Below are 27,384 nucleotides of genomic sequence, written 5' to 3'. Positions count from 1 at the left end.
AAGTCAGACTGTGAGCACCTAGGAATTGGGATTGTGTCTGATTAGTCTATAAAACGTAATGCAAATTGTGGTGCTATATTAATAAGTTTCTTGGATATCTCCCAACCAAGATCTGACAAGATCGCAGCTTGAGGTGGTATACTAATATGAACTAGAAATCTCACCAGTTAAGGTACATATTCTCCATCGGAAGCAAAATATAACTCATTACACATGCATAAGAGAGGAGCACTAAAAATTGAAAGAGTTACACCTTTATATATCAAAAAGCTTATAGAGTAATTATGGCCCAATTTATATAAACAAATAATTGCAATATTAAATATAATGTTCTTTACTTTTGTCAGCCTGCTACTGGCAAGAGATGCACAATACATGCATATAGTAAAGATGTTAGGGTGAAAGATGTTTTGGATGCATAATTTTAAAAAGTAACATTGTCAAGATAGCCATTAAAAGAAATTCCTGGCCTGTGTTACTACATCTTGTATTAACTAAACATGAAGAGCTTTACAAATCTGATATACTGTTCATCATGAGGGTTTGGGGCATTCAATTCAACTGGAACAGTGAAACTAATGAGTTTCAGCTTCTGTCTTCAGGTCATTTCACTTTCTGGTTTTTATACTCTCTAGCACAATGTTGTTGAGTTTGAGTTCATAATGCTAGACAAATGTTTAACCCTCCCACCGCAAAAAGTTCCAGCAAAAAACACGAGAGATATAAATGTTTAATGAAAAGGTTACTCTCATAAGTTTTTAAAAAAACATATGCCCAAAAGCTATGCTACAGGCTCAAGTCATCCAATCCCTGGAGTCTGTGAATATCTAATACAGAATCATGGTTATAACTCCCAGACAAAAACTGTTAAAATACAGTTAATGCTGAGAAGGCATATCAGTAATTCAGCGTAAAATATGTTACAGACATGCTGCAATTATCCCAAACCAAGTGTTATCAACCCAGAAAATTCACAGTTAAGGTTAAACTTAACTTCCATCCCCAAACATGTTAAACTATGGAAATACACAATTAGGGCACCCAATCCAATCTTAACTGTTTGCACCGTCAGAGACCTTTCAACTTCCCAAATAGTAAAAACTCCCTAAAATTTTGTGCACAAAAGCTACATGTGGATTATTCTTCCTAGGTTTAACGATCATCCTTCCCCCGCCCCATTTTTCCTCCATAATGACAAGTTTCTCCAGTGGCAGAAACCATAACTCAACACAATAGTGTTTGTGGATCCAGACTGGATTAAATTTTCAGTTATGAAAAATTACAGGAGGAAAACATTAATCTTACAAATTATTCAAATGTAGCCTATGCATAAGACTTTAGTGAGTTAACTTTTTGGAAAGTTTGATGAGTCTGTGTCATACTGTTACTAAGACTTTTAAAAGGCAAAAAATGTCTGACATGAGATGCTATATCTTAAAAGGACACATTTTAATTAATTTTAATTCCTAAACTAATTAACAGATTCATTTGTAAATTCTCAGGAAAAAAAAATCTGCACTCAGAGTAAGTGTTTTATTTTTGAGGAGGCTACACAAAGTTTTCATATATAACAAAAGCTGAATTCCTGATTTAAAGGACAAAACTCAACTCAGCCTTAATTATGGTGTCAATATCAATATCTCCATAATACAACTCAGATTTACATATATAAATGACACTTGCCTTTGTTGTTCTATAACAGAGTCAAAACCAACAAGTTCCACAGTCTTCTTTCCAATGACTAAAGCATTCTCTTTCTCACACTCAACATCTTGCTCATCATTCAATCCATAGCGGTTCTTTACTGCAGTAAGAAAATCCACACCAAAATTTGCCTTGTTTGGACGGATAAAGGATCCTCCTGTCGGGTGACTGGAAGGGTGGAGAGAGAGAGAAAGAGAGGATGTGTAAAAAAAAAAAAAAAAAAAGGAAATACAAAACAGTAGTAATGGTTATAACTTCCAGACAAAAAACTGTTAAAATACAGTTAATGCTGAGAAGGCATATCAGTAATTCAGCGTAAAATATGTTACAGGCATGCTGCAATTATGGTAATAGTTTCCTGTTCTCAGGGTTTAAAATTATTTTTACTTTGAGTAACATTAGAAAAAATATGGTATCATTCTACTACTGGTGTAGAATTATGCAGTTGTGCAGTATCAAGCAGCACACTCACCCCTTACTGCAATCAACAGAAGTTGTATAATCTCCAGTTTCCCCCCAATAGATGTTATTAGCAGCACTTGTACCAATGTAATGAGATTATAACAGAGAACTAAATTCTTCCTAATTCCACTCCTTAAAAAAAAAATCTTAATTTCTAGAAAAACAGAAGTGAACTGTATTCACAGCAATGGGTTATTTCTGGGTATTGTTAAAATTAAAGTAACTGTTTTAAAAGAATCATAACTAAAAATATTATCCATCTCAGGTACATGTAAAAATGATCATATTAATAATTGTCAGGGCTTTGTGTATTCCACAGATAGCTGTAGTATTCCTTGCTATATCATCGTGCTCCAGATCCAAAGACAACAGTCATCTACCTGTACAGTAGCTGCTGTTCTTCGAGATGTGGGTGCAGATGTGTACTCCACTCAGGTGTGCATGCACCCTGTGAATCAAAGCCAGAGAACTTTGCTTATCAGTGCCCACAGCTGCACCATTTGCGCCCTCTGGCCCGGTAGCCCCTCCTCTGGCAATTAAAGGTCAATGCCACCCCAACATCCCCCTTCCCCCAAGTTCCTTCACACCGATCATCAAGAATTGAGACTCCAATGCAGAGAGGAGAGAGGGTGGGTCATGGAATACACATCTGCTTCCACATCTCAAAGAACAAAGTTACTGTACAGGTAGGTAACCATCTTTTCTTCAAGTGGTTGCAGATGTGTATTCCACTCAAATGACTCATAAGCAATATCATTAGGAAGGGGTCGGAGACTACTTGAAGAACGACCACAGAACTGCCTTTCCAAAATTTGCACCTGACCTAGATGCAGTCATAATAGCATAATGCTTGGTAGATGTATGTATGGAAGACCCTGTAGCAGCTCTGCAAAATGTCTAATATTGAAATGTCACTGAGAAACGCAACTGAGATGCTTGGGCCCCTGTTGAATGAACTCAAACTTTGTGGAGGTGAAGACAAAGCTATCCCATTCACCGTTGTAACACAGGATGTTATCCACCTGCAAATCATTTGTACAGAGAATGCTTGACCCTTCAGCTGATGTGAAATGGAAACAAAAAAGGCTCAGTTCTATCAAAATAAAACACCAAGCATAGTCTCACACCCAAGGAATGAAGATGCTGTTCATCTGCATTTGAATGAGGCTTGGGAAAAAAAATACAATTAAATACATTATCTGATTAAGATGAAATTGTGACACCATTTTAGAGAAAAACTTGGAGTGAGCCCTCAAGGCCACCCTTTCTTTGAAAAACTTGGCATACAGAGGGTTTGCCATTAGGGCTCACAGCTCAGTAACTCTTCTTGTGGAAGTTATTTCCACAAGAAACACTGTGTTTTGGTAGAGGAGTTGCTAAGGGCTCAAATGGAGGACTGATGAGGATAGCCAACACAGTGTTATGGCCCCACTGAGGAATCACTTTCTTCACCAGTGGAAAGAGACTAATGATCCCACTCAGAAATCTGACTACCATGGATTTCAAGAAAACTGATTTCCCTTGGACTAGAAGGTGAAACACCAAAATCACCACCACATGGGCTCTCAATGAACTGAGAGACCAGAAGACTGAAGGTGTAACAGGTACTCCAAAGTGTCCTGAATGCAGGCATGCATTGATTGAATTCCCTGGGCTAGGGATCAAATCAAAAAACTTTTGCACTTAGGTGAATAGGAAGCCCTAGTAGAAGACTTCCTATTATTAAGGAAAACCTGTCAAACAGTTTTGAAACAGTGTCTCTCTTCTAATCTAACCAAGCAGCATCCTTGCTGTGGGGTGCAGACTGTTCAGTACGGGATGCAAAATTTGACTGTGGTACTGAGTCAGTAGATCAGGACACCAAGGAAGAAGAATGGGCAGAGGAACAGAAAGACTGACAAGCATGGTCTTGGACAAGCCGTTGCAATGATAATCAGTCTGACATGATACATCCCCAGCTTGAGCATCACCTGAGGAACAACTGGGATATTGGGGGAAGGGGGAGAGTTGTGTGGAAGGGGGTACGCATCAGCACCGATCTCCAGTTCAAATGAAATGCATCAGTTAAGGAACGGAGACTGAGAAGCCCTCCATAGCAAAATGTATGTCACTTCTAGTTGTCCTTCATTGAAAACATGTCAATGGACCTCAGCACATCGCTGTTCAGAGACCACTCAAAATTCTGGGAGAAATTCCTACCAAGATAATCAGTTAAGTGATTCTAGGACCCTGGTAAATGAGCTGCTGTGGGAATGATATTCTCTTCGATATAGAACCGCCAGAACTTTTGTCACCATCTGACAAAACCAGATGGAGCGGGTACCTCCCTGCTTGTTCACATAATACATTGTGGCGGTGTTGTCCGTGAGTACATGAATCACTGTGCCCTGCATGTATTGTAAACAGCTCAAAGCTCCAGGATATTGATATGAAGCAATACTTCCTGCTCTCTCCACAAACCTTGAACCTTTAATCCCCCATATGGGCTCCCCAACATATTGTGTAAGCATCAGCAACTATGGTCCCAGATGGATGACGACGAGCAAAGGGGACACCTTTGGAAACACTGACCTGATTTGTCCACCACTCCAGGATTCCCAGGATGGGCAAAGGTATCTGCTCCAAACTGTCCAACTACTAACAATTTGGGAGATATATCAGTTTCAACCAACCATGAATAGGACAAACACGTAATATGACCTAACTTCAGGCACATCTGGATCATAGTTGAAGGGTGAGAGCGGAGACACATACACAGCTAACAAAAGCATTTGTTTGGTAGAAATGCCCTCAACTCGGAGTCTAGTAGGGCCCTAATGAATTCAGAGTTGGGTTTTTTTGAGTTAGTACTGTTCATTTTCCCTTGTTCAAAACCAGACCCAGGTGATCAAGATGACAGTGTGAACTGGACATGCAAGGACTTTTTCTCTGGGGTTGCCCCTCACTAACCAACCATCCAGGTATGGAAAGGCATGAATTACTCTTTTTCTGAGGTACGCTGTCACTACAGCCATGCATTTGGTAAAAATGCATGGAGCCGAGGACAGGCCAAAGAGGAGCACAGTTTACGGATGTTGTGGCAGGTCAGCACTAAGTCTCAGAAACCTCCTGCGGCTCAGGAAAATAGTCATCACATGGAAATAAGCGTCCCAAAGATCCAGGGCAGCAAACCAGTGGTAATTCAATACGGGAACAACAGAAGCTAGGGTGACCATGACTAATTTCATGTATTTGCTGTACTTTGAGACAATGGAGATTGAGAATAGGTCTCATTCCTATATAGGACTTGAGGACCAGGAAATACCAGGAATAGAATCCTTTTCCCGATGCTGCAGGGGAATCTTCTCTATAGCTCCCAAAGGACAGAGTCTGAACCTGTGTTCAGAGAAAGATCCCTAAAGAGCAATTGGGTTGGGGCATGAGAAGGGGTGGGGAAAAGCACAGTAACTGGATAGCATAACCCCATCTCATGGTGGTTGAGGACCCTTTTTTCCATGGTTACTGTGTCCCAAGAACTGTAAAGGTAAGACAGCCTATCTGTGAACTGAGGGAATGGGGAAGTCACAACTGGAATGGTGTCCTAGATGTGCAGCTCAAAATGGCTGCTTGCTCAATGTTGGATGAGAGCAGGCTTACTGGTTAAAATTGGACTTAGAAGGCCTCCTCCTCTATGGCCCTACCTGGAGAAGTCTTGCTACAAAATAGCAAAGGCTGACTACCAGAAAAGCCGCTGCAAGCTGTACTGCTGCAGTTCGGTTTATCTCCGTAATGACATCCCTTGGAGGTTTATACTCCAGTTCCAAACGAACGTAATGTAGCACACAAGTCCTTAAAAGAACATAAAGTCTCACCAGCTTTCTCAGAAAACAAAAGCCAACCATCAAAAGGCAAGTCTTCTATGCTCTGCTGAACCTCTGGAGCGATGGCGGAATTCTGGAACCACAAGGCCCGTCTCATAGTCATAGCTGATGCCATAATTCTGAAGGTAGCATCTTTCATGTCCAGAGCTCACTGCAATAATATTTTGGCTACCAGATGGCCCTCCTCAATGACTGCCTTAAAGTCTTCCCTGGAGGATCCTGGCAATTTATCAGTGAATTTGGACATAGCATCCCAATTGATGAAGTCGTATTTAGAGAACAGTGCCTGATGATCTGCAATGCACACCTGTAACGATCAGGTTGAGAATATTTTTCTCCCATCAATTCCAGCCTTTTCGACTCCAGGTCCTTATCTGTGGACTTGTACTTCCCCTGCTATGATCTATAATTTACTGCCAATGCAACAAGAGAGTTAGGGCTGGATGGGAATAGAAAAAAAAAATCCTGCATATGGACAAAATATCGTTTATCAGCCCACTTTGCTGTGAGAGGCAATGAAGCTGGGGCATTCCATAAGGACTTTACAGGCTCCAAAAGAACTTCATTTATTGAGAAAGCTACCTTCCCCGGAGGTGAGGACTGGAGAATAGCCAACAACTTATGTGTATTCTCATGCACAAATTCTGCCTGAATACTCAAGGCAGAAGCCATATGCCTCAGGACACACTGGTACGATTTAAAATCCTCAGGCACAGGGAAGAAGAAGAATCTGGTACTGTGGAGTCATCTGGTGAAGAGGAAGTCAAAGGAAGTGAGGCCAATGGAGGCTCCTGAGAGAGTACTTGTTCATGTACAAGGGGTTCAGGGTGAGCTGGCACAGTAGGAATGACCTCTCACTATCTTTTCCAGACAAGGTCAAAAAAATGGAATCTTGCAAACTGATGAACATCCCAAGGAGGCCACTGGGATAAGGGTACGGCACTGGTGGCCAGTAGGTATGAGCAAGGAACCCCCATCACTACACCATGGGAAAGATGCTAATCTCAGTACCAATGGTGATCTGAGGATGATCCCGAGGACTTCCAAGAGTGTTGTCTCAAACATGAGAGACTTCGGGGACATCTTCCCCCTCCATCTCGACTAGCCCTGGAAGTCATCTGATTGTAGCTGAGAAGCCCTGCCCCCAACAGAGCAAGCAAGGAATAAAAACAAACAACCTCATCTGAAAACCAAATATGGAGATGGCACCAGTACCAAAAGAGGCATCACACTTCGACTTGGCACCAGAGCAGACAGACAATGGTACCGAAGCCAGGGGCAGCACTGATCTCAATGACGAGGTCTGCGCTAAAGGCATTGTGGGGGCTGAAGATAGTGTCTGTGTCAATGGGCCCCTCAGTACCCTCAACTCTGCAGTCTGAATCTTAGACAGTGCAGAATACGGCTTACGATGAACAAGACTACTCTGTGACCAGAGCAGGCAATGCAAACAATATGGCAGAATAAACAGCAGCCATGGCAGCTAAATGTTCCTGAATTAATCATGAATGGAGAGATAGAGAAGGTCTGATGCCACCTGGTATGCCAATGGCATAGAAACAGGCAATACTGATGCAGACAAAGTCAGTGCTGACATCGTCTGTACTGGACTAACTGACACCCCATCACTGGTACCAGAGTCAATGTTACAGTATCCAAATGATCTCAGCACAGTACTAGGGAGCAGTTAGATGGCTCAGCTCCTTCCCACGTACCCGAGGAATCATGGTGCCAGTCAGCACGCTCCTCTTAGATGAGGAGGCATCACTCTGAGTCCTGGAATGGCATCGGTTTGTCTTATGAAATTTCTTCCTTGAAGGACCAGAGGAAGGAGAGCGATCCCTCTTCCTCTCGAGGAAATATCAGACCTTGGGCTCGGAGCAACTCCTCATGTCAGCTTCAAAGGCCTCCATGTCAAAGCGGTTCCCCCTGGCCTGCTCCAGAAAGTGCTGCTTGAGGCACAAGTCACTCATCACCTTTGTTCTCTTCTTGAATGACTTGCAGATGGAGCACCTTTCCTTAACGTCTCCCTGTCCCAGGCACAATAAGCACCGAGTGCGGGATTCACTATTTGGTACACCCTCCCCACACAACAGGCTGTGTTTAAAATCTGGTGAGGGTATCCCACCAGTCTAAAAGCTGCTGCTGACTGCTACTTACTAGCAAAAACTTAAAGGTACTATTAAACTAACTATATACAACTCCTCCAGAAACAATGGATAGAAAGAAGCATGATGTAAACACCACACAGAACACTCCAACTCAAGCCGTGGGTGGTAAGAATGAACTGAGGGGGGTTGGTATGGTGCTGTCCTTAATGGAGGACGCAATGGAGCCAGAGACACGAGTGCTGTCCCTATAATTATTGGGAAGTAAAGTTCTCTGGCTTTGGTGCACTGGGCACACGCGCACCAGAGTGGAACACCCATCTGCAACCACTCCAAGAACTTTCTTTATAAAGAAAAACAATGGTTTCTGGCCGTCACGGGTATGAAGAAAACTTTAAAAATATTAACTGACATTATAACAATGCAGTGTTGTCTTCCTGTCTTTACAAACAGCCTGAATGAGCAGTATGAATTGCCGTCATTGTATTGGTATGCTAACTTTAAAACCTAAAGATTAAATGCTAATAATTTTAGCAAAAACATCCAACTAATCTATTTATCCCACAATTTTATATCATTTCCCCAGGCTTCCTTGGATGCCAAAAAGCCCTAACCAACTGCTCTCTATCAGTTGACAAAACCTCCAGCCTCCTTCTGACAACCTTTATGTTACAGTTATGTTTTCAGAACAAAAATCTGCAGTAAACTGAAATCTGAAAGAGTGGGGACAGTGGGAAATGAAATAGACTATCAAAACAGACAGACTACTGCATGGACTAGGTTTTTCATTTTCCTATTTAATTAAATAGAACCTCAATTTTCAATTTATCTGAAATTGCTGCAGAATTGTTAGTCTGCTGCACCAGAATGCCAACAAAATTAAAGGATCTTTTATTAGATTAGATCCACCTTGTCACTGAGTACACAGGACTTTGACTATTAAGTCCTAGAGAATATTTGTACTAACACCAAAGACAAAAATCTCTCATTTAACAGTATTCCATGAGATAGCACAAATCAAAGACAAGTCACTTTTGAAACAAATGAATCAATGTTCAAACTGCTTTATAATTTAAAACTGTATAAAGTGACTAACAAATGTATACATTTACATCTGGTTTATCTGTATGTAGCATTGTAACCTAGCCAGTTCAAACCATTGCAACTCTGATTCATTCAATGACATCGAAGTTTGAATATGTATTAATTTTATGCTTTCAAAAAAGTAATGTTCATGTAGAACCATTATATAAAAAGATAGATTTGAAGGATTATATTTACCAAGGGAGAACTCCTTTTTTGAAAGCAATATATGCCCACAACAAAAGAGCACCTAGATTCCTGTGTCACATTTCCTGCTACATTTTAAGTACAAATTTGATTCTCTGAATCCTGATGCTAGGAAAACCTGGAGACTCTGATAAGGTTGGATGGATGCAACTGGCTGAGGAGTGGTATATTGTGCTGTATACCATTTCCAGAGGTAGCTCAAGTTTAGTATTATGAGAGAAGAGTTAGTGAAATGCAGGACAGGAAGAAAAGTGAGTGCACAAACATTATAATGAATGAGAGCTGTAAACAGCTAGACTCTTGAGCAGAAGTGGGCAAACTACGGTCCGCAGGCCACATCTGGCCCGTGGGACCACCCTGCCCAGCCCTTGAGCTCCCGGCCAGGGAAGCTAGTCCCCAGCCCCTCCCCTGCTGTCCCCGCTCCCTCGCAGCCAGCACTCTGGGTGGCGGGGCTGCACACTCATGCAGGGCAGCGCAACAGTGTGTCTGCTTGTGGCTGCCAGACATGCTGCTCTGAGTAGCATGGTAAGGGGGCTGGGGGGTAGTCAGGGGACAGGGAGCAGAGGTTCGGGTCGGGGGGCGGTCGGGGATGGGGTTGGATAACTGTGGGAGTCCCAGGGGGCCTGTCAGGAGACAAGGAGCAGTGGGGTTGGTTGGATTAGGGGATCTTAGGGGGGCAGTAAGGGGGCGGGAAGTGGGAGGGATCGGATAGAGGGCAGGGGCCAGGCTGTTTGGGGAGGCACAGCCTTCCCTACCTGGCCCTCCATACAGTTTTGCAATCCCAATATGGCCCTCGGGCCAAAAAATTTGCCCACCCCTGCTCTAGAGGAAATTTAAGAAACATATCTTCAGAAGTAAAACTGGTTTTCCCAATACCACAAATAGATTCTTCCCGATTTGTTAGCCATTAATCATCTCCTTAGGAAAAAACTGAATATCACTAACTTTGCAGATCTATTTAGCAAGAATTGTCTAATATACCAATCCTTGATAAGCATTTTCTTTGTTCTAGATATAGACAAATCCTGCTACTCCATTACCCTGTTCTAGAATTTAGGTATGGAGTCATCTGGTTACTTTAGACTTGGTTACATATAGTAAGTCTGTGTTATATACTTTTGCTAATTTTGATAGCCAGGTATTGTTCAACAATAAAATCTTTACTGAAATTTATGAAAATAAAATATATAAGGGACTTGTTATAGTTAAACATGCCTTTGTTATTGTGAGATTACATTGCTGTGATGTGCTTTGTAAGAGGCTATGACCTGGAACCATACAGAAGCTGAAGCTAATGCAAAATGCTATGACCCACTTATTAAAGTAGAGTTGCATTTTGAGAGCACATGAGGCCAGTGCTTCAGGATCTGCATTGACTCCCAATAAGCTTCTAGGTGGAACTCAACATGTGGGTTTTAATCCATGAAGTCTTAAATGGTTTGGGACCTGGTTACCCTCTCCCTGAGCCATACTATTATGCTTGAGATCAGCAGAGACATTCAAGCTGAAGTCCTTTCAATATAAATGAAAAGGACTGCAGGCAGGGTGTTCTCTGTGAGGGGCTCACAGTTTTGAAACTTGCACCCCTTCCTCACTCTGTCCATCAGAAGCCAGATGTGTTAACCTTCTAGGCATGCTGCAAAACCCATTTCCCCCCTTCAAGCTATATTAAGGGGCCTGATATTAGATCATCATTAGTAGACAAAACAGACCACCTCTAAAAACAAACTAAAAATGACCACAGCAGCATAGTCTGAGATCAACTCACCCCCTCATCCCTGTATTTTCTTAAATATTTAGGAGTGAAGGGAAAAAAAAAAATCAGACGGGGAGTAGTGAGAGAGATGGGTCATGAAAGTTCACAGACGGAAGGAGGAAGGATTGGCAGAGAGCAACTGGAAAAAATGCTGTGGGAAGCAGCATCATGTGGAGAGGGCTAGAAAGAGACACCTTTTGGGGAGAAATGGGAAATAAACCATAGCAGAAAGGTAGAAGATGAGGAAAATACTGGAGGAGCAGGGAAGACAGGAGGAGTGTGCAAGCCAGAGTTATATCCAGGGAACAGAAGGTGGCAATGGGTGTAGCAAAGATCCCCAAATTATGTGGTGTGCCTCCCCAAATTTTGGGGCATGGAGAAACATTGGGGGGCACAGCTGGGGCCCGGGCCAGCCCTCACAGGGGGCAGAGAGAGAGAGCAACCCTAACTCCACTTCTGGCCCCAGCCGCCGGCCTCCTTACCCCTGTCCGTGTCCCCTGCTCCCAGCACGGACAGGGGTAAGTGAGGACTTAAGGTAAAAAGTTTGGGGACCACTGGGATGTAGGGATAAGAAGTAATGGGCATCATACTGCTTAGTACAGAACCCAGCTAAGAGAGCCAATCTCAGGTCAGACTGCCAGGAAAAAGGGCATGTACCCCAAACGGGTGGCATATTCTCATAAGATTCCACCAAGCCAGTAACAAATGTGCTTCCAAAATACTATACTAGTATTATGAAGCTACAGACTTTCAGGCCCTCTAGCTCCTCATGCACCATCCAGACAAACCAGACTTCTGTGATAAAAGATTATTAAAACCAAAAATCACATATTAGGTTCTTTCAGTTCCAAAGAACCACATACACATCCCTGGTGAAAATATACTTCAGATCTTAGCCAAAAACCATGCTGGTAGCAAATCATTTGGAAACTAAAAAAATAAATGTTATTAATATAAAAAAAAAAAGGAAGAGTGTTAAGAGGTTAAAATCAATCATATGCATTACAGTTGATTTCAGAGTTTCAGATCCGCATGGTATCAGTGATGTTAAATCTGCCAGTTTGTAATAAGTCTCTCTGGTACATCCAAAAGATTGGAGTCCAAATGACAACTTAGATGTAGAGTCTGTTAGTGTCTTTCCATGAATATTTTGGGGCATCACAAGTAATTACTTGGGGATCTCCATCCAATGGCTCAAACTTTCTCTGTTAAAAAGTTAAGCAGACTAGAAATGGCAGGATAGTGCCCGAGGCTTTTCTTTTATAGCTGAAACATGCTGCCAAGTGTCTTGAGCACAGCTTGTGTCTGAAGATTCCTCTTTGCTGAGCCCAAGACCCAGCCTTTGAAATTACCGTTCTATTTCCTATGCATACACAGGTAATCCAGCTACACTGATCTACATAAGGCAATTCCTGGTTATTCATTACTGCAGGGATAGATAAGCTGAAGACAATATAGGTAATATTCATTAGATTCATGCAGTATATACTATTCTCCTTAGGGAATTCTGCACCAAAAAAAATTTCTGCAAAATTCAGCATATTTTTATTTGTCAATAAATAAATGTTGAGGCTCCAGCATGGTGGCAGGGAGCCCAGGCCACCAGCTGAACGGAGCTGGGAGGTTTCAGAATAGCAGCCGTGTTAGTCTGTATTCGCAAAAAGAAAAGGAGTACTTGTGGCACCTTAGAGACTAACATTTATTAGAGCATACGCTTTCGTGAGCTACAGCTCACTTCATCGGATGCAGGTGCCCCTCCCCCACCCACAACAGAACACAGACTTGGCAGTGAAGCTGCAACAGTGCAAGGGCTGGGCCTGCCCCAGAAACATCCTGAGGCCCCACCCCTCCTTGCCAGGTGCACCAAGATAGCAGGCAAGGAGGGTAGATCTCGCATGTACGCCCAGCCCTGGCCCCTGATACAGGTGTGGGGCAGGCAGGCTAAGGCCACCAGGACCCGTGTGTAGGGGCTTAGTGTGGGGGGGATCGGGTTCTGTATGGGGAAAATTGTATGGGTTCTGTATGGGCATGAGCAGCTTGGTAGTGGGTGCACAGGGGATTTGGATCTGGTAGTGGATGCACAGGGACTCATTGGGGGGTTCCGGGTGCACAGGGAATTGGGCCTCCGCAGTGGGGATCCAGATAAAGGTGGTTGGAACTCAGCGGGGGGGGGTGTCCAGGTGCAGGTGGGGTGCGGGTCCAGGTGGTTGGGGCTCAGTGAGGTGGGGCTCATCAGGGTGGTCCAGGTGCAGGGGGTGGGGCTCGTCAGGGTGGAGGTTCAAGTGTGGGGGGCTCAGCAGGGTATAGTCTGGGTGCAGGTCCAGATGCAGAGGGAGGGGCTCAGCTGGTGTCCGGATGCAGGGAGAGTGGGGGTTTGGGAGCTCAGTGCGGGGTTCTGGGTATAGGGGGTCCAGATGCACAGGGGTTGGGCAGACAGTGGAGCCGCTCCCCACCCAGTGACCCTGTCCCCCATAGCTGAGAAGCAATGGAGGCAGGAAGTGGTGCAGGAGGGGTGCAGACCTTCCTGCAGCTGGGAGAGATTTCTGTGGGGTGGGTCTGACCTGGACCCAACCACTCCTTGCAGGGGAAGAGGAAGTCCTATCCTCCCCCTCCCCCAGCCCAGCCAGGACTAGCAGCTGAGCCCAGCACATCATAGGAGCCACCAGGCATCCCCAGATTTAACTCTCCACCAGCTGCTCCAAACTCCATGCCCACGCTGCTGGGGAGGGGTGTCTGACCACTCTGGTGGCTTCCCTTTGCTTCCCCGTCCTTTTTCTGTGGGGGAAGCAAAGAAATCTGCAGGGGACAAGAATTCTGCCTGCACGGATTGGCGCAGAATTTCTCCAGGAGTACTATATACATCTTTGATCTTAAGGTTATTTAAATTACAGGATATAGACAAACAGACACACGAAAGCTTATGCTCTAATAAATTTGTTAGTCTCTAAGGTGCCACAAGTACTCCTTTTCTTTTAGCATCTTCCTTGATTTCTTATCAACACAAATGAATGGGCCTAGCATATTAGCCCTTTTAAGCATCTTTTGATGCCCACGCACAAGTGAATTGTCCTGATTACAATTCCTCTCAATTTACCTTTAAGGGTCACACGCAGGTTACTTAGCTGCCGATTTTAACCTGTGCCGGTTTGCTAATGTCACAGTATATAGATATGGAGGCAGACAGGATGCACAGCAAAGGTAAGCAGCAGCAGCTGGCAGAGAAATACAGCAGAAGGTCTGCTAGCAGGAAGCAGCAGAGGGAAAGCTGTGGAAGTAGTATCACAGGGTAAATGGGAAGGAAGGAAGATCAGCTGGCAGACATGTGGAGAACACAGCAGGAAGTAAATGAGCAGTTAGGATGTCAGTGGGGAGGCAGTCTGGAAACTTGCATTTGTTCGTGGGGAGGCAACTGGGAGGGATTAACCAGCTATGTAAATAAAGACTCATCAACATAATAGCATGTCACAGTGAAAGGATTAATCAGCCAATCAGAACATAGCTAAAAAACCTCAACAAAATTCAAGACACACTGTTTCTCAATGTAACTACACCAAGTGCTTTAGCAATCACGTTGTGCATACTGACATGATGATCTTGAGAAATTATGGGGCTACCAAGAGCAGGGGAAATAGTTTGGGCATCACGCATCCAAATTTTCAGTTGGAAATTACAAAAACCAGTCCTAATGATAAATTTAGTACTGGCAGCAGGTTTTCCCCCAATGTATTCACAAATGTTCCAAATACTTTTCCAAGTACTTTCTTATGCTGTGTAAGTATCTTATTTATTTAAAAACTACTTCTAAACTGGTCTTGTAAAACATACAATAGTGAATTGCAGATTACGGTTGTTACTAAAGATGCATCGAAAATACTTTCACAAAATATACATCATATCCTACTTAACTAGCTAATTTCACTAGTTTTTTTTAGGATTATAAAAATATAAAAGCCTAATAATTCTAACCACATCACTATCTAAAATAGCTTAATGTGAAAAACTCTCACTCAAAACCCCTGATAGTTTGAAAACATCAATTTAAATGCTCAGCTTCCCCACCCATCCAAAAAAAATTATTACATATCACATAATTCAGAAGTTTCTTCAAGCAATAAATCACAGCACTTTTGCAATCACTGTCTTAACCACCACCTCTCTTGCATGCAAACCACAACACAAATTACAAATGGCTTTGGAACCAGCATGGATCCCGCCTAGGGCTCTGAGACTGGTGTGTAGCACAATGCTTTCCTGGGTATCTGGCTGGTGAATCTTGCCCATATGCTCAGGGTTTAGCTGACTGCCATATTTGGGATCGGGAAGGAATTTTCCTCCAGGGCAGATTGGAAGAGGCCCTGGAGGTTTTTTGCCTTCCTCCGTAGCATGGGGCACGGGTCACTTGCTGGAGAATTCTCTGCTCCTTGAAGTCTTTAAAACATGATTTGAGGACTTCAATAGCTCAGACATAGGCGAGAGGTTTTTCGCAGGAGTGGGTGGGTGAGATTCTGTGGTCTGCGTTGTGCAGGAGGTCTGACTAGATGATCATAATGGTCCCTTCTGACCTTAGTATCTATGAATTTTTTTTTCTGTCCATCTACCACACCCCACTTCTGTATCATAGCATCTGTCATCCTCCTCCTTTCACCCTTCCTTCCTCCTTACTGGCTCCAAATCCCTTTGCTCACTACCCTCATGACTATACAGTTCCCATTAGCTCCACCTGCACCTCTTCCTCTCTCTGCTGGTCAACACAAATCTAGGTCCCACATGCACATCCTCCTCATCACCTCTGACATTTGCTCCACTCCTAGCCCCTGCTTCATCCCCACATCCATCCCCACCACAGCCTCCCTGGTGCCACCATTCCTGTCCTCACCCACATTACACACTATCTCCTCAACCCTTTGCCTTGTGTCTGGAACTCCTACCCCACTTCTAAAGAGCACAGACATCCAACATCTTTCATAGCTCATTCTTCCTGGCTCTCATGGACACCTGGATTCCTTCATCTCACACTGCCTCTGCAGCTACCCTCTCTTATAAGGGAGGCTTCTTCCCTTATACTCCCAACCCCGGATCAAGCTGTCAATCAGGCTGATTACCAGGATCAATCATCCATTCTAGTATTCTCCAGAAAAATCTTCCCAAGTTAGAGAAACAATGGTTCCGAGGAAGAAAAGTGAAAGCCTCACCTCCAATTTAAATACTCTGCATTCATGAGTGGGGAATATGAACCAATTACCACCAGAGAAACACTAATTAAAGCACAGTTCTGAAAAGAGTATTAAACAGATTCAAATAACGCACAAAACTATTTAAATTTGATAGGAGAAACTGCACAGTTTTGGCTATCATATTCTCTCAAAGATTTCTTTTCCATAGAATCACAATATCTGGTATTAGAGAAATTACAGCTGCATCATCTTTGGGTATTTTTATATAATCATTTGAGACTTTTTGGAGTATGTATGGCTTTGTCAGTTGCCTGTTCAGGCTGGACACCTTACATAGACACATATACTGCACATACTTGTATTATGTCTCTCTCCTAAGGGAGAGTGTAGCTAATTATGTCTTGGAAACAGAGGATCTTTTTACTACTTTTTTCTTCAACTGAATTGAAAGCATTTGGGCCACTTCCATTACGAATTACATTATTTAAGAAAGATAGTAGTCCTGGGACTCTCAACTGGAATACTTCTGCTAACAGGAGTTCAGTATGTGTAATTCTTTTTCTTCCATTAAGAATGGCCTTATCTTCATTAAGCCTAATTTTATTAGTTACTATTATTAGATATAGGGCAAAAGAGTATCCATCCCTCAGAGCTGTATAATTTTTCCCCTTTTCCTTTCTTCTTCTGAAGAATAAGCTTAGCTTTATCACCTCATTTTCTGATAATGAAACCTCTAGGGCTTCCATGCCAGATAAGTCCTGAATTTTAGAAGATACAGGCTGAAAGCTGTACATTTACATTAGCCAACAGAATCCATCCCTTCTATTTCTGCCTCTTTGCTAAGGGTGAGCAATAGCTATTTTGGAATCCTTCTGGGGAACATTAGCTTATTTTTCATTTGAGTCATTAAACAAAATAATGGGTAAACTCTTCTACAGCTTCAAGAAGAGGCTGAACTGCTGTCCCTCATTAAGAATTCAGAACACTAGGTTTTCTGAAGCAGAGAAGCAAGTTCTTTTAGAGAGCCTTGTAATGCTACTGAATTCTAGATACAACTGTAGGAATCGCCCTTCATCTTGATGTTTCCCATTTGATTCCTATGGCTCTCTTGGGACACATGACCTGGGGATAACTAGATTCAGTTTCTTTCTCAATAAACAGAGAAAGATGCTTCATCTCATGCAGTGCTGTTTCTATAGGACACCCTAAAATAGTGATTCCTCAGCCTTTTCCATACCATAACCCCATTCTAACAGAAGACGGTGGCAAGGCTCTTCCCATCTAGTCATAAAGAAAGATGGATGATCATATCTCCCACATCAGGTCTGGCTGCAGCCTACAAGTTGAGAACAGATATCTAGCTTTCATCCAGATCACCCTATGCGATCCATTGTCTACAGCCAAGCTCTACGATATAACTGCATTTGCTCCAACCCCTAAGACAGAGACAAACACCTACAAGTTCTCTATCATGCATTCTTACAACTACAATACCCACCTGCTGAAGTGAAGAAACAGATTGACAGAGCAAGAAGAGAACCCAGAAGTCACCTACTCCAGGACAGGCCCAACAAAGAAAATAACAGAATGCCACTAGCCATCACCTTCAGCCCCCAACTAAAACCTCTCCAATGCATCATCAAGGATCTACAACCTATCCTGAAGGACGACCCATCACTCTCACAGATCTTGGGAGACAGGCCAGTCCTTGCTTACAGACAGCCCCCCAACCTGAAGCAAATACTCACCAGCACCCACACACCACACAACAGAACCACTAACCCAGGAACCTATCCTTGCAACAAAGCCCATTGCCTACTCTGTCCACATATCTATTCAGGGGACACCATCATAGGGCCTAATCACATCAGCCACACTATCAGAGGCTCGTTCACTTGTACATCTACTAATGTGATATATGCCATCATGTGCCAGCAATGCCCCTCTGCCATGTACATTGGTCAAACTGGACAGTCTCTACAGTAAGAGAATAAATGGACACAAATCAGTCATCAAGAATTATAACATTCAAAAACCAGTTGGAGAACACTTCAATCTCTCCGGTCATTCGATTACAGACCTGAGAGTGGCTTCAACAAAAAAGCTTCAAAAACAGACTCCAACGAGAGACTGCTGAATTGGAATTAATTTGCAAACTGGATACAATTAACTTAGGCTTGAATAGAGACTGGGAGTGGATGGGTCATTACACAAAGTAAAACTATTTCCCCATGTTATTTCTCCCCGCCACCTCACCCCCCACTGTTCCTCAGACGTTCTTGTTAACTGCTGGAAATGGCCCACCTTGATTATCACCACAAAAGGTTTTCCTCCTCCCCCCCCTTCCTGCTGGTAATAGCTCATCTTAAGTGATCACTCTCCTTACAATGTGTATGATAAAACCCATTGTTTCATGTTCTCTGTGTGTATATAAATCTCCCCACTGTATTTTCCACTGAATGCATCTGATGAAGTGAGCTGTAGCTCACTAAAGCTTATGCTCAAATAAATGTGTTAGTCTCTAAGGAGCCACAAGTACTCCTTTTATTTTTTGCGAATACAGACTAACACGGCTGCTATTCTGAAAGATATCTGGGAGGTACTTGGAGAACAGCTATATATTCTGCTGGGGGTGGGGAGAACAAAGTGTCCCAAATATCACACATCTCCTGTTATGTGAGTCAGAGTAAGGCAGGTACTGCCAGTTTTCACTCATTTTCATAAAGAAAATCCTTACCATGAATTTCTTCTCATTGGCTGTGCTTTGGGAGAGAGATTACAAACCTTTCCTACTGATTTGAGCTGGATGTGTCATACACAAGTCAAAAATTCTTCGTCTGCAGATGCCAAGAAGTTTCAGTTTCTAAAATCAACTAACATGAGCAGATGGTCATTCAGATTTGTTATAGGGATGGCGGTCTGTTTACTTCCTACATTAAATATAAGCATAAAGTTTCCACTGCAAAACCAGAGATGGTATTTAAGTTATCTTGTACAAGTTAAGTTGTCTTGTATTCTGTCACTTGGCCACAGCAGTCATTTCCAATGGTAAAACACAAAAGACTAAGTTAAAAAAAAATTCACAGAAAAAACAAAAAATAAAGAAAATCTGAATAGAATAAACTGGCCCTTACACTCCAAATATTCATGGCAATACATCTGATTATTTAGTTTGATAAAAAAAAGCTTGTTACACTTTTTAACAGTACTAAATTTTGGTTAAAATTTTTTTAGTATTAACAATAGGTTAACTCCCCTGTGGCAATTATTGAGAACTTCAGGAGACAAGAAAGTGACAAGAAGGTGAGAATCTCTTCTCTGGAAATCTCTAAAGACTTTAATACACCGGGGATGAATAGATCTTGGCTTTGCACAATGGAAGGGAAAATTTGTGGTGACAATCCATTGTTTCCAACATCAGTCACTTCCATGATAATAAAAAGAGGTCTTCTACACAGAACTCTTATTACAGAAGAGCATTATGATGTCAAGAAGTCAGCATAATTTTCCTTTTAAAAATTTCTACCAGAATTTTTCATCTTAATTTCAGAGACACATAAGTCAGGAAACACAAGATTTAAAGTTTGCATAAAAATATTAACTTGTGCTTAATCATATGTTATGTACTTAGAGTACAATTTTTACCCCTGTAACCTGTACCAAAATACTCCATATGTACAATCTGAGCAACTTGCCTTCTGCAATTCTTGACTTGGGAGTGTTATTTATAACCTTAATGTTACATCAATGTAGACATTACATTTAAAAAAAAAACCCCACCATACCACTTACACTGATGCAAGTATTCCCAATTTGATCCAGACTGGGGAAATTGTACAAGGATAACAATTTGTATTTCTAAAGGGTTTAACTGGGAGCACAGAAAAGTTTTCCCCCTTTTTCTAAGCACACAAAATTACAAAATACTAACTTATTTCATGAAGTGAGCTGTAGCTCACGAAAGCTTATGCTCAAATAAATTTGTTAGTCTCTAAGGTGCCACAAGTACTCCTTTTCTTTTTGCGAATACAGACTAACACGGCTGCTACTCTGAAACCTGTCAAAATACTAACTGTATTTTTAAATACAATACAAGGCTCTCTAAAGAATTTTAACAATGGCAGGCAAAAACAGTAACATCAGACAAGAATTAAAGAAGGGAAGAATAAAAGACCAATATTACACAGAGTGGAAGACAAAGATATTATGCTTGCTCTCCCCAGGCTTTGTTAACACCCCCCCCCCAAAAATGCATGCCAATATGGTCCATTAAATGCACCAGACAACGAACATCTTCCCCCTCAAACCAAAGGCAAAGAAACGGTAGTAAGGTAATACTTTGTATACCCCCTTAAGAAAGTGCATTTATGAGTAATTTTAAATCTGAATCCTAGCCATATTCAAGGCAGTAAATGAAGACTAAACACCACTACAGAATTGCGTAAGGAAACAGTCAGCAGAACACAATGATTTTCCCGCTTTACTACAGGGCCTAAACGCCCTCTACTCCTTCCAGGACACAGAGTGACCAAAGACCATCTGTAATAGTGCCCAGAAGTCAAATCTTGTAGATGCATGAGAACCTCCAGGCCAGCAGCTCAGTATTAGTCTATGGGTTAGATCCTGCAACTGGATCCCCTTGGATGCAAGGTGCCTATGAGTGGAGCCAGAAGTAGGATCTAGCCTTTAGGATTTAATGCAACTTCAGTGGCCCTTAGAACAAGCCCTAAATACTGAGGGAGAGACCTCTGAGTATTTTGCTAATATTCACCATTTCTATTGTTCCTGGATATGGTCAGTGTTTCTCTCTCTCTTCCCCCTTTGTGTCTTGGTCAAATATGTAATCTTCTTAAGAAGATACTTACCTGCATTTAAAATACTGTATTCCTTCATGACTGCCATTATGCTTTCCTCTTTGAGGATTGTCCCATTCTACTCCAAGCCAAAGTCCTTAAAAATAATAATAAATAATAATATATTGATTCAAAAAATAGAAGTTTATAGTTCAGACATTTTCTGCCCAGTACATTTGATTCATTATGGATATACAACCCCTCTCTCTAATACCAATTTCCAATATAAAGCCCTGCTTACAAGCCCACCTATAATTTTGGCATTCAAAAATTGATTTGGCTTGAAAGTTGCCACACTTACTTTGAAGGCAATGAAAAATGTTTCTGCCTCCTAGTTCTTCCTCCTAGTTCTCAAAATGTAGTTATTAATATTTTTAACAAAAACTACATTTTGGATGAGATTGTTAATGTGGAACTGTTAAAGGAATTCCTCAGAAAGGCTCAAGCGTCAGGAGAGAGAGAAAACAGGAGCAGGGAAAGGGGTCCAGGGCTATGCACAGTCCTACAGAAAGGCAGGAGAGAGACTATAGTCTCTCCCAGGACCTCAAATGGGGGTCTGTGCCAGCAGAGAGAGAATCCTCAAACTTTACAAGTGCTAGGAAAATTATGCATCTATACCCTCTCTCCTGGGCTAATGAGTTATGAAGTCATTGACCTAGGAGTTTATTTAGCCCAGGCTGTTATTACCTCAATCAGAAAGCATCCTCAAAAGTAAAGTAAAGTAATGTCAAAACATATTTTGTTTAGGAAATCACATATCCCAAAGCTCTAATAGAAAGAGTTCTAGAGACACCACACACTTTTGTTGTTTGTTTAGGACAAGAAAACTAATTTTAATCTATGAGTGTATTGCAAGATATTCACCCTAGGCCTAAATTCCCTTTAAGCTACATGGCTGGGCAGCCGCCCAGCAGGCTATCAAGTGCCGCCACTTCTGGTGTAGCACTTCAGGTGCCTCTCCCCCTGCCCCCATCTCCACAGAGCAGGGATGGGGGGCATGACAGGGCTCAGGAGGGAGGGAGCTTGTTGGCAGCTGCTGCTGTGTTTGAACCTTCTGATCTACTTAAAAGGGCAGTGTATTTAAAGGGGCAACGCGCTTCTCTCCATCACACACATACTGTGTGTCTCTCTGTCTCACATACACACTGTCTTTCACTCTCACCTCCCAAGTCATACTTGTATTATTGTTGTTACTTCTTTCAAAGTGTGTTATTTTAGTTTTTTGACTGATCTATGCATTTCATAATTTTTATTTCTCTCTTACGCTTAAATTTAATTCTTTCAGTAATGAGCTCTAAAATGCCTAACCTGTCCTGGCTGGAGTAATTATCCCTATGGTAACTTTTTTAAAATTTATATTACACCTAGGTTTTTGGTTTCTATTAGTGGTGCACATCCGCACATTACCTCGACATGGTGCACATAACAAAATTCATTCTGCCCATGGATGGAAAAAATTAGAGGGAACACTGCCCAAGGCCATCTCTTGTCCTCTCCCTTCAACGTTCCCTGGTTAGCCCACCCAATGAGGATTTTCCAAGATAGTAATGGGCCTCTCCATAGTAGGGTTGCTTTAAGTGGTATGCCCCAGATAGCATTTCTCCATGTTGGAAGCAAGAGATCTTGCAATAACGTGACATTCCATTTTGGATGAAAAGGTCAGTACACGTAAAGGGGTCACTATCTTAAGAATAAGATGGTTTGCTATACGGGTGAGGCTTTTGGTCATGGGAATCAGTTTCTCCCCTTCCTAAAATACTGTCATGACTCCACCACATCATCAGAAATAATTCCATTTCATTTTAGGTATTAGGAAACCATTGGAAGTTTTAGTACTAATGGGGCAGTACTGAAGCTAACAGTATTTTGCAAAGTTACCAGAGCTGCTGAGCAAAGTAGGCCAATCTGCATCAATTAGTAAACAAAACCAGACAGATAGCAAATGGCACTATGATCTGCAGCTAGTAGCTTCTCATGCAGAAGTTAACCTTTACATTTAAAAAACATTAACTTTACCTGTTGTGGGAGGAACACTACCAGCATACCTCACAGTTGCATATTCTGTATCACAAAGGATTCTTCGACCAAGCACATCAGAAGGCACACTACTAGTCATTGTGAGAAATCTGCAGTCCAAGGCACTTATTTAGGGATCTGGGGAAAGGGAAACAACATTGCTGACAAATATACACAAGTGCTTTTAAGTTACAATTTTTGGTTTTGTTTCGCATTGTTCACAATTTCCTTTTAGAGACAAGAAAATAAAATTCTTCCTCCATCAATCTTATACCTTTCAGTCTGGCAAATACGGATTCTCTCCTGCATCTCACTCTGATTTTTCTAAAAAGAAAAAAGGAGTATTTGTGGAACCTTAGAGACTAAAATTTATTTGAGCATAAGCTTTCACGAGCTACAGCTCACTTCATCGGATGTTGAATGCATCCGATGAAGTGAGCTGTAGCTCACGAAAGCTTATGCTCTAATAAATTTGTTAGTCTCTAAGGTGCCACAAGTACTCCTTTTCTTTTTGCGAATACAGACTAACACGGCTTCTACTCTGAAGCCTGATTTTTCTGTTACTTCTACAGCTATTCAAGCAACAGTGACACTTATTACTCAGCAAGTTTTTTTAGTCACAGGCATTTTCTTATTGTGGTTTATCTCCTAATTCTAATTTTTAAAGACCATCATGACGATTTTCACTCCTAAGTTTCATGCCTCCGGTAATGCAGAAAACTCCACCTAGTTTTTAAGACTGACCCTCTAATCCAATAGTTTTCAACCTGGGAGTCCAAAGTCTATGTCTAAGGGGTCCACAAAAGGTTGTTACCATAGAAGAGTGGTTTTCAACCTGCGAGCCGCAGAAAATCCCTGGGAGTCCGCAGACTACGTCTAAGACTTCCAAAAGGGTCCGCACCTCGATTTGAATTTTTTTAGGGGTCCACAAACAAAAAAAAAAAAGGTTGAAAACAACTGCTCTAATCCAGGGATTCTCAAACTTCATTGCACCGCAATCCCCTTCTGACAACAAAAATTACTACACGACCCCGGAGGGGGGACTGAAGCCTGAGCCTGCCCAAGCCCAGAGGCCCAGGATTGGGGGGGAGGGGGGGGCAAAGGCAAAGCCCCACTGTGGGAGAGGCCAAAACTGAAGCCCACGGGCCTCAGTCCCGGGCGGGGGGCGCCTATGGCAGGGAGCAGGAGGCATAGCTCAGTGGTTTGAGCATTGGCCTGCTAAACCCAGGTTTGTGAGTTCAATCCTTGAGAGGGCCCATTTAGGGATCTGGGCCAAAAATTGGGGATTGGTCCTGTTTGAGCAGGGGCTTGGACTAGATGACCTCCTGAGGTCCCTTCCAACCCTGATATTCTATGATTCTATGAACTTAAGCCCCGCCACCCAGGTCCAAGGCCCTCAGGCTTCAAGCCCAGGCTTCAGCTTTGGCGACCCCACTAAAACAGGGTTGTGACACACTTCGGTGTCCCAACCCACAGTTTGAGAACCACTCCGCAGCAGACCATCTCAAAGACTCGGCTTTGCTGTACGTGTCCCAGTCTCAGAGCATTCCTGCTAATTAGCGCCTTTCACGAACAGGAAGCAAGAGCTCCTTTAACTGCATATTTGAGAGTGAGACTCAAGTCAGATATGCTCAAAGAAGCAGGGTTATAAGGACAGGGAATTATCCTCTCTCCAAAGACAGGCATTCTGCATGGATTGTAACAAACAATACAATGCTTACTACTGCACCATCCATTAAGAACAGAGCCAAAGCCAGGCAATTAACACAAAAGATATTTTCTTTTTCGTTTAATGGTGGATAAGATACATCAGCCCTGCAGCAGCAGTAAACCTGACTAGTGTGTTCCGACACACAATGAAACTCTCCAGAGCAGCGGTTCTCAACCTATTTACCCCGGTGGGCCACATATGCAGCTCTCTCTGTGTTATGTGGGCCGCATCCATACTATGTGTATGCTACCTGTATGGCCCTGAGGATGTCACAGGGGCCGCAGCTGGATGCCGACTGGGTTGAAAACCATCGCTCCAGATGTTTAACCCGCTCTAGTAATGGCTATGCTGGGTGACAATCTTTGTACGGGGTGAGGAGAGATCAGGCGGCTCTCCCGGCTCAGAGAGAACAGGAGCCGGAAGCAGGTTGTCCAGTTCTCCCTAGAGACCAAATCCAAACAAGGGCGCTCTGGACGCGAGGCCCCCGTCGGGGCTAAGTCTGCGGGGCAGAGGCCGCCCTCCTTTGGAGGGAATCAGAGTAGCAGCCATGTTAGTCTGTATTCGCAAAAAGAAAAGGAGTACCGGTGGCACCTTAGAGACTAACAAATTTATTAGAGCATAAGCTTTCGTGAGCTACAGCTCACTTCATCGGATGCATTTGGTGGAAAAACCGATGAAGTGAGCTGTAGCTCACGAAAGCTTATGCTCTAATAAATTTGTTAGTCTCTAAGGTGCCACCAGTACTCCTTTTCTTTTTGGAGGGAATGTGCCCGTCAAGCCTTCGGCTGCAGCAGCGAGGCCCCGGGACGCCCCCGGCAGGGGCCCCGCGCGGTGCAGCCCTGCGAGGAGGCAGGGGTCGGAACCAGGCAGGCTCACAGGAGACAGACCCGCTGAGTCCATCGCCCCGCGCTGCCGGGAGAAGGCCGCGGGGTCCCTGCACAAGCGGCGGCGCCAGAGCACGGTGGGGAGGGGCCGGCGCGAAGCAGCCCGCGCGGAACGGGGAAGGGGCTGACTCGGCAGAGCGGGGCCGCCGCCCAGGGGCGGCTCGGGGGCCAGCGCTCCCCAGGGCGGGCGGGGGCCGGGCTCGGGGGCCAGCGCTCCCCAGGGCGGGCGGGGGCCGTTGCGTGTCCCCGGCCCGGGGGGTCCCGAAGCCTGACCGGCTCCCGCCTGCCCGCTAGCCGCTGTCACCGGTACCTGAGTCCCGCAGCAGGGCCCCGGCTGGCTGGCGGGCGCTCCTCCAGGTAAGGACCGTTCCCCCCCCCCCAGCACACCGACAGACTGAGACCCGCCTTCCCATTGGTTCAAAGCGCTCTATGCCCGCCTATTCTCCCCCCTCATCGGAAACACTAACCCTCTCCTCCTCCTTCTTCTATAGTCACAGATGCGGCGCCGTAGAGGCTCCGGGGCAACGTAGTTCTTCAGTCACTCCTCATCTAGCGCTACGAGGTACCCGGACCACAAATCCCATGATGCATCAGGGCGAGGAGCCGCTGGGGAAGGTGTGCGGTTAACTCTTTTCTGATTGGCTGTTGGTTGCGGTGCGTTTCCTGATTGGGCGAATAATTCTACCCTGCTGCTTCTCGGGGCTGCCAGGATGTAGTGAGCAGCCTGGGCCAGTGAGTGTTCAGCTGCGACCTCGCTAGGTTGGCCCGCGTGGATGAAATTTGATGATTTTTTTAAATTGAATTTTTAATTAAACACCAGTTTATTTCAGAGAAATAAACCTACTTAAAATTATAAGTGAAATTATTACAATTTATGGTCAGGACTAAATTTTACTTGATTCAAATAGTTAATAAGTATATGTTTGCTGCCACTTTTTAAAGCAAGTCTAGCCCCTGAAACCAGGGGTAGTCACAGGTTTCAGAGTAGCAGCCGTGTTAGTCTGTAGTCGCAAAAAGCAAAGGAGTACTTGTGGCACCTTAGAGACTAACAAATTTATTTGAGCATAAAACTTTCGTGAGCTACAGCTCACTTCATCGAATGCATTTGGTGGAAAAAACAGAGGGGAGATTGATATACACACACAGAGAACATGAAACAATGGGTTTATCATACACACTGTAAGGAGAGTGATCACTTAAGATGAGCCATCACCAGCAGCGGTGGGGGGGAAAGGAGGAAAACCTTTCATGGTGACAAGCAAGGTGGGCTATTTCCAGCAGTTAACAAGAACATCTGAGGAACAGTGGGGGGTGGGGTGGGGTGGGGGGAAGAAATAACATGGGGAAATAGTTTTACTTTGTGTAATGACTCATCCATTCCCAGTCTCTATTCCAGCCTAAGTTAATTGTATCCAGTTTGCAAATTAATTCCAATTCAGCAGTCTCTCGTTGGAGTCTGTTTTTGAAGTTTTTTTGTTGAAGGATAGCCACCCTCAGGTCTGTAATCAAGTGACCAGAGAGATTGAAGTGTTCTCCAACTGGTTTTTGAATGTTATAATTCTTGAC

The 27,384-nt window shown here is 43.4% G+C and overlaps 1 protein-coding gene across 1 annotated transcript in view; it reads right to left on the bottom strand.

Annotated features, from left to right (window-relative positions):
• The window catches only part of TBCE (tubulin folding cofactor E), a 56,462-nt gene extending 30,206 nt beyond the window's left edge, over positions 1-26,256 (bottom strand). Inside the window, 4 exon segments of the mRNA XM_043511405.1 lie at positions 1,684-1,872; positions 21,220-21,304; positions 23,224-23,361; positions 26,129-26,256. Of these exon segments, the coding sequence (XP_043367340.1) occupies positions 1,684-1,872; positions 21,220-21,304; positions 23,224-23,323 (374 nt within the window). The 5' untranslated portion in view covers positions 23,324-23,361; positions 26,129-26,256.
• Between the last annotated feature and the right edge of the window lie 1,128 nt (positions 26,257-27,384).

The sequence above is a fragment of the Dermochelys coriacea genome, chromosome 3, assembly GCF_009764565.3.
Source record: "Dermochelys coriacea isolate rDerCor1 chromosome 3, rDerCor1.pri.v4, whole genome shotgun sequence".
Lineage (NCBI taxonomy): Eukaryota > Metazoa > Chordata > Testudines > Dermochelyidae > Dermochelys > Dermochelys coriacea.
Note: the sequence above shows the minus strand (reverse complement) of the source record. Positions and strands in the feature narration are given on the sequence as shown.